General features: G+C 39.8%; 1 protein-coding gene across 1 annotated transcript; it reads right to left on the bottom strand.

Moving 5' to 3' along the window:
* Positions 1-4,160: 4,160 nt before the first annotated feature.
* Positions 4,161-7,256, bottom strand: MRPS24 (mitochondrial ribosomal protein S24). Its single transcript, XM_057732870.1, has 4 exons — positions 7,152-7,256; positions 7,005-7,073; positions 6,784-6,895; positions 4,161-4,819 (listed from the first exon to the last, which is right to left on the bottom strand). The coding sequence occupies exons 1-4, from the start codon at positions 7,188-7,190 to the stop codon at positions 4,536-4,538; spliced, it is 504 nt and encodes a 167-aa protein (XP_057588853.1). The 5' UTR covers positions 7,191-7,256; the 3' UTR covers positions 4,161-4,535.
* Positions 7,257-8,536: the final 1,280 nt, after the last annotated feature.

Here is an 8,536-nt window from a genome sequence, read left to right as displayed (position 1 = left end):
TGTTAAAAGATAAAAATTCCCAGCCAAGAATACTTTGGCAAAGTTATCCATCAGGTTAGAAGGAAAATTAAAGGCTTTCTCAGACAAAGCTGAGGAAGTTCACTACCACTGAACTTAAAATTGAGAGGAGCTCTTGAAGCCGAAATGAAAAGACACTAATTAATGACATAAAAGCAAATGCAAGTACACAATACTCTAAAAAAGGTGAAAAACAGTCAGAATTAGAAAACCGTAACTCTACATATTACAATGGTGAATTAACTACTTAATACAAAGGCTAAAGGAATAGAACACTAAAAATAACTATAGCTATTGATACTATAATTTCTCAAAAAATTCACAGCATAAAAAAAGGTAAATTGTAACACCAAAAGTGTTAAAAAAAAAAAAAAAAAAAAGGAGTAAAATGGTGGAAACTTCATAGGTGGATAAAGTTAAGGTGCTATCAGCATAAAAATGACTATTGTATATATGAGATGTTTTATGTAAGCCACATGGTAACCACAAAGCAAAAATCTACAGCAGAGTCACAAAACACATATTAAAAAAGGGAGACTGAGAAAATTACCACAGAAAACCAACACTTTACAGAGGTGGACAGAAACAGAGGGAAAAAGAAATGATGGAAATACTAAATAATCAGAGAGCAAACAATAAATAAGATGGCAGCAGTAAGTCCTTACATATCAGTAATCACTATAAATATAAATGGACTGAATTCACCAATCAAAAGACACAAAAATGGCTAGAGTGATTAAAAAACAAGACCCAACTATATGCTGCCTACAGGAGACTCATTTCAGTTCTAAAGACATGCAGGTTTAAAGTGAAAATAACACAGAGGATATTCCATGCAAGTGGAAGCCAAAAGAAAGTATGCACAACCATATATATATCAGACAAAACAGACTTTAACCCAAAAATGATAACAAGAAACAAAGGTCATTATATATTGATAAAACAGTCAATACATCAGGAAGATTTAACAACTGTAAATATATACACACCCAATACTGGAGCACCAAAATATATTAAACAAATACTAACATATCTAAAGGGAGAAATAGACAATATATTAATACTAGGGGACTTCAATACCCAACTGTTAGCAATGGACAGATCATGCAGACAGAAAGAGCAAGGAAACATGGAATTGAACTACACTCTAGAACAAATAGAAGTAACAGACATATAAGAAAATTCCATTCAACAGCAATAGAATACATATTCTTCCCAAGTGCACATGGGCTATTCTCCAGGATAAATAATTTGATAGGACAGATAACAAATCTTAGAAAATTTAAGAAGACTGAAATTATACCAACTATCTTTTCTGACCACAATGGTATAAAACTAGAAATCAACAAGAGGAAAGCTTGAAAATCTACAAATAAGTAGAAACTAAACAGCACAGTTCGAACAACCAGTGGGTCAAAGGGGAAATAAAAAATATCCCAAACAATTGAAAATGAAAATGCAAACATATCAAAACTTATGGGGTGCAGCAAAAGCAGTTCTGAAAGTTTATAGCAATAAATGCACATATTAGGAAATAAGAAAAATGTTAACAAACAAACTTTACAACTCAAGGTACTAGGAAAAGAAGAACAAATTATGCCCAAAGTTAACAGAAAGAAGGAAATAATAAAGATCAGAGTGGAAATGAAATAGAGACCAGAATAACAACAGAAAGGATCAACAAAACTAAGAGGTGGTCCTTCCAAAAGATAAAATTAACAAACCTTTACCTAGACTAATAAAAAAAAGAGAAGACTTAAATAAATTAAATTAGAAATGAAAATGGGGAAAAATAGAAAATGGATACATTACAACTGATATGGCAGAAATACATAGGAACATAAGAAAATTATGAGTTATAAGCCAAAAAATTAGATAACCTGGAAGAAGTGGAAAAATTTCTAGAAATGCACAAACTGCCAAGGCTGAATCAGGAAGAAACAGAAACTCTGAACAGACCAATAACAAGTAAAGAGACTGAATCAGTAACCAAAAACCTCCCAACAGAAAAACCCAGGACCAGAAGGCTTCAATGACAAATTCTACCAAGCATTCAAAAAAAATTAAGACCAATCCTTCTTAAACTCTTCCAAAAAAATGAGGAGGGAATACTTCCAAATTCATTGTAGGAGGCTAGCATTACCCTAATAGCAAAGCCAGATAAGGACACAACAAGAAAACTATAGACCAATATCCCTGATGAGTATGATGCAAAAATTCTCAACAAAATATGAGCAAACGCAACGCAAGAACACATAAAAAGGATTATACATCATGATTAAGTAGGATTTATCCCCGGAATGCAAGGATGGTTCAACATATGCAAATCAATAAATGTAATAGATTACATTAATAAAATGAAAGAAAAAAATCACATGACCATTTCAGTAGATGCAGAAAAAGCATCTGACAAAATACAACATTCTTTCATGACTAAAAAAAAAACCCTCAGCAAATTTGGAATAGAAAGAACACACTTAATATAATCAAGGCCATATATGACAAACCCAGAGAGAACATTATACACAAAGGAGAAAAACTGAAAGCTTTTGCTCTAAGATCTATAACAGAACAAGAATGACTACTCTCACCACTCTTATTCAATATAGCACTGGAAGTCCTAACTAGAGCAATTAAGACAAAATGAAGGCATACAAATTGGGAAGGAAGAAGTAAAACTGTTGCTATTTTCAGATAATAGGACTCTGTATATAAAATAATCTCCGAAAGCAAAAAAATGTTGGAACTAACCAACAATTTCAGTAAAGTTGCAGGACACAAAATCATACAGAAATACACACAGAAATCACTTGCATTTCACACATTAAGGATGAAATATCTGAAAAAGAAACTATTCTATTCACAACAGCATCAAAAACAATGAAATACTTAGTAACAAATTTAACCAAGAAAGTGAAAGATCTGTATGATGAAAACTCCAAGGCTTTCCTGTAAGAAAACAAACTCATAAACAATTTGAAAGACATTCTATGTTTATGAATTGGAAGAATTAATATTATTAAAATATCCATACTACCCAAAGCCACCTATAGATTCAATACAATCCCCATCAAAACACCAATGGTATTCTTCCCAGAAACAGAAAAAAACAATCCTAAAATCTGTATAGAATCATAAAAGACCCCAAATAACCAAAGCAATCCTGAGGAAAAAGAACAAAGCTGGAGGTATCAAATTTCCTGACTTCAAACTACACTGCAAAGGTATAGTGATAAAAAACAGTACGATACTGGCACAAAAATAGGTACATAGACCAATGGAACAGAATATAAAGCCCAGAATTAAACTGCTACTTATATGGTCAACTAATATTCAACCAGAAACCAAGAGCACCCAATGGGGTAATCTTCAACAAGTGATACTGGAAAACTGGAGAAACACATGTAGAGCAATGAAACTGGACACCTATCTTACACCACTCACAAAAACTCACTCAAAATAGATCAGACTTAAACACAACACCTGATACTATAAAACTCCTCTAAGAAAAGGTAGAGGAAAAGCTTCTTGACATTTGTCTTGACAATGATTTTGAAAATATGACACCAAAAACACAAACAAAAGCAAAACTCAACAAATGGAACATTAAAGCTTTTGAAAACAAAAGAAACAATTCAAAATGAAAAGACAACTTGTACAAGAGAAAATGTTTGCAAACCATATATCAGATAAGGAGTTACTATCCAAAATACATAAAGAACTCACAGCTCAAAATCAAAAAAAGAAACAACCTCATTTAAAAATATGCAGAAGAAACAGACATCTCTCCATAAAAGACATTCAAATGGCCAAACGGTAAATGAAAAGATTCTCAACATCACTAATCAGCAGAGAAAATACAAATCAAAACCACAATGCAAAAAAAAACCCCACAATGAGACATCACTCACAACTGTCAGGATGGCATCATCCAGAAGAGAACAGGTAACAATTGCTGGCAAGGATGTGGAGAAAAGAGGACACTTATTCACTGTTGGTGGGAATGTAAATTGGTTCAACCACAATGGAAAACAACATGAATCTTCCTCAAAAAATTAAAAATAGACCAACCATATGATTCAGCAATTCCGCTTCTGGGTATATAGCTGAAGGAATTGAAAACATAATTTCAAACAGACATCTCAACTCCAATTTTTATTGCAGCATTACTCACAATAGCCAAGACGTAGAAGCAATATAAGTACAAGTACTCATCAAATGATGAACAGATAAATATGTCTCTCTTTCTCTCTCTTCCTCTCTCTCTCTCTCTCTCTCTCACACACACACACACACACACACACACACGAATATTATTCAGCCGTGAAGAAGGAGGATATTCTGCCATTTACGACAACATGGATGGACCCTGACAGACCAAGAAGCAAGACAACATGGAGAGTCTATTTATTCAACAGCAACTTGAGGGGATGTATTTCCCCTACTTCTACTTCAGTCCTTTTACACCAGTTTCTGTCCTTTGCAGGCTAGAGCTTGATGTAAAAAGGGTGGTTGTCCTAGATATACTTATACACAATCTTTGAGGGCACAGTTTGGAGGTGCAGATGCACAGGACACTTGTAAAAGTGGGACAGCAGAGTCTCACTGTAGCCCACAAGGAAGTAGAACTTGTGTGGAGGTAGCTGCCTCAGGACCAAGGCACAGATTTCCACCTGGTTTGCCCGGCGCTTTATAACAAGCTGGTCGGCCAGGCAGCCTGGGAAGGTGCCCAGCATAAATTTGCGAAGGAAAACATCTTCCACCGTTCGCTCTGCAGCATGGTCCTCCCCATCCAGGTTACCTGAAGAGAGAAGGGCACCACACTGAGTTGGCCACAACTCCAGAGGTAACATCCAAGAGCACTGGGCACTCAATTCCACACCCCACCCCACATTCCAACCTCTTCTTTTTTCTTCTATAAGTGGAATGAGAATAACACTCTAAAGTTCAGAGAACATTATTTCAATAATCCCCAAACAAATCCTGTGAAGTACATATTATCATTATCCTTGTTTTGCAAAAGAGAAGAATGAAGCCTTAGCCAGGGCACAAAACTCAGATGATTCCTCTATTTAAACAGAGTGCCCCTTTCTCACTCTTTCTTGATTGCCTTATAGAAGCACTGGTCATCCCATAGGCCAGAGAAATGAGGCCACCAGCTACTTCTGAGATTAGGGACGTGAACTCTCTTACTGACCAGAGCCAGGGCCTCAACCAGTGGATTCTGATTGTGGACCATGGAACCTTTGCAACTCTTAAGATATCTGTTAAGAGCCTCCACACCCACCCCCAGACCTTAGAACTAGAACAAGAATCCATATTTTAAGTAAGTTCTCTAGATAGATGTATCTCAGATATTCAAGTTGAGAACCCTGATAGTGAACAAAACACTGTTGATTCTCATTAATTCACAGTAGTTATGTTCTCTAAAGTCACTAGTCATGTTCTATAAAATCACCATTAACAATGAATTAGCAAATACTAAACCACTGCTCCTAGCGGAAATACAGTTAGGTTTCTGCAAGTCTTTGGTTACAATATCTTTATCAACAAATCGATACGCAGCCTTATTTTGTTTTTCTGTTTAAAGACACCTACAAATGGCTGATTAACACTGAACTCTCTGGGACTTCCCTAGTGGCACAGTGGTTAAGAATCTGCCTGCCAGTGCAGTGGACACAGGTTCCATCCCTGGTCCAGGAAGATCCCACAAGCAGCGGGGCAGCTAAGCCCGTTTGCCACAACTGCTGAAGCCCAAGCGCCTAGAGCTCGTGCTCTGCAACTAGAGAAGCCACCACAATGAGAAGCCTGTGCACTGCAATGAAGAGTAGCCCCTGCTCACGCAAGTAGAGAAAGCCCACTCACAGCAACAAAGACCCAATGCAGCCTAAAAAATAGATAAATAAATAAATAAAATTAAATTCTCTCCCAACAGTTCTGTAACTCACGCTTGAAAGTAGCTTTTCTAACAATCATGTCAGGTAAGATACATCATAGTCTTCTTTTACTTAGGAACACTAGATAGCACTCCAGTATTACAGGCTATTTTAAGGCCGTGGAATCACCAACGAAAAGCACAAAACTTGAAAACATGGCATTAATAGATCTTAAAAAGGCTACTTATTTACAGCATGCAAGCTGAAACAAGAAGATAGGAGGGCCTTGTTCAACCTCAGCTGGGAAGGTGCATGGGGTTGTTGCCCCCCCCATGTCTGAGAATGAATGTGAAGGCACCTACAATAGGCAAATTCACAAACATGTAATCTGCAAATAACGGGGGTCAACTGTACACAGGTGCAGTGAAAGTTTTGTGTTTCGGTGGATATCTGTATATTTACAACAGTTTTCTGGGTCATCAAATTCTAGGGAGTTTCACTCTTTTCAGTAACTCTACGCTATTTTACATTTGTAAATTATAAATAACCTATAGGAATACAAAATAATTGTCTTTAGGCATGAAAATAATTTCTGTGGAAGTTCAATTGAGTCTTTGCCACCCATGGAAAAAGCCAGTTTTGCATCCCTTTCAAATACACTTCAACATTCCTGACCATATGTATCTCCTCTATTTTACTTCTGCTTATAAAGAGTTCAACTTATTTTTGATCCTCGCATTGATTACTAAGTTAAATAAAATCTCTGACACGTGTTCACTTCGTGTTTATATGACAGTCATGACTAAGAACGCCTTCCGTGGAGCCTGCGGTCGGTCCTAGAGCACGTCCTCGTCTTTTCTCGCCACCGCAACAGGCATCGTCCCCTCACCTGTGTGCAGCGACAGCCAGCCCTTGCGGTGGGCGATGTAGTGAGGCGCGTGCGCCTCCTCGTAGGTCACTGGCTTGTCCCCCTTGCCCACTCGGACTCGAGCCGCCCGGTTCTGGAAGGAAAGAGGGGCCGTAACTTTCCGCGATGACTGACCCAGGACGCGCCCTACGTCACGCCCTCGCCCCCAGGTCCCGGACCCCAGGTCTCCAAGCCGCGCTCACCTTGGCGCAGACCGCGGAGGTGTGCAGCGCGCGCCAGACACACGGCATATCCCGGCTCCAGGACAGGATCTGTAGGAAGAGTGGGGCGTGAGACCGAAAGGAAGGCCCCACTTCCACCCACCCGCCCCGCCCGCGCCTCGCACTTACCAGCGGCCGGAGCCCCAGACCACAGACGGGCGCCGCCATCTTGGGCCGAGTGGAGGGCGGAACGAACCACGGCGCTGCGTGGAGGGGGCGGGGGCGGCCTCTGGGTAAAGGTCAACCGCGGGAGACTGACAAGCGGGCGAGACCACACGCAAGCCGGCGCGGGAGTGCGACCCTCTCGGCCGGGCGGGGCCACGTGCAGTCTGCGCAGACGTGCTGCGGGGGGCGGAGGCCGGGGCTCCGGGCTTGTGAGGCGGGCTGTGTGGGGCCGGGAGGTGCGGGGAGCTGGACTCTCCGCCTCCCTCCGCAGCCCTGTACACGTCTTGCACCCCTCCACCCTGGCGCAGTCGTTGGTTTGCGCCGTTTCAGATCCGGAAGTTGCATGATGCAGAACATGGGTGTCCGAGAGCTCGCAATAGTGGGGCGAAGGGTGTTCTGGAGTGGGTCGCCTATTGACTAGCCCCGCGGGGGACGCGCAGGGGAGCAAAGCGTTTTACCACGTTCTAGAAATTAGGCTGCAGAGTTCTGTCTCCAAATAATATTCTTAAAAAAAAAAAAAAGCCCTGGCTTATATCCACAAATAAAGAGGAAATATGCTTTGGTTGAAACTTTACCTAGTTCTTAGGAAGGGCAAGATAGGGGTAGGGTATTAAGGGACACAGACTTCTATGTAAAAATAAATAGGCTACAAGAATATATTGTGCAACGCAGGGAACACAGAAAAAATTTTAATTTTATAATAATTTCAAGTGAAGTATAATCTATAAAAAGGTTTAATTACTATGTTGTACACCTAATATAATATTATAAACTCATACAATATTGTAAATTAACCGCATTTTAAAAATGAGCTGATTCTTTAAGGATGGGTTATGCAGAGGGTAGGGTTTCACATCGGACCATACCCTCGTGTCTGGTCCTTGGGGAAGGAATATTTTAAGGCAGAAAGGGCTGATGGTCAGGAAATTCCTGGGGATGTTACAGAGCCTGCTGTACTCAAACCAAAGCACTGCCACTGTAATTGGTATCCAGTAATTACTGTCAGAGGGGAAAATAGCAACACTGGATATCTTAGTTCAGAACTGACCCGCAATAATGGAAAACATATGGAGTCTGGATTCAGGCTCAGGTATAACAGTCTTTGTACAATTGAGCCTCAGTTCCATAATCTATATAATGGGTTTTGTTAATAATACCACTCCATAGAGCTATTATTGGTTGTTAGGTAGAATCATGTGAAATTGCCAACATTTGGCCATTTTGACTTATTCATCCTAATTCGGCTGTGGTTTTCCATGGGAGGGAGGACTAGGTTATCATGCGTGGAAGGGAAATAGAGGCAAAGGCAGAAGTGAGTTGACTCAGATCACACTGGGGAAAGTCAAGAG

Source organism: Hippopotamus amphibius, chromosome 4, assembly GCF_030028045.1.
Source record: "Hippopotamus amphibius kiboko isolate mHipAmp2 chromosome 4, mHipAmp2.hap2, whole genome shotgun sequence".
NCBI classification, from domain to species: domain Eukaryota; kingdom Metazoa; phylum Chordata; class Mammalia; order Artiodactyla; family Hippopotamidae; genus Hippopotamus; species Hippopotamus amphibius.
The sequence above is the reverse complement of the archived record's forward strand: the minus strand, read 5'-3'. Positions and strand labels throughout refer to the sequence as shown.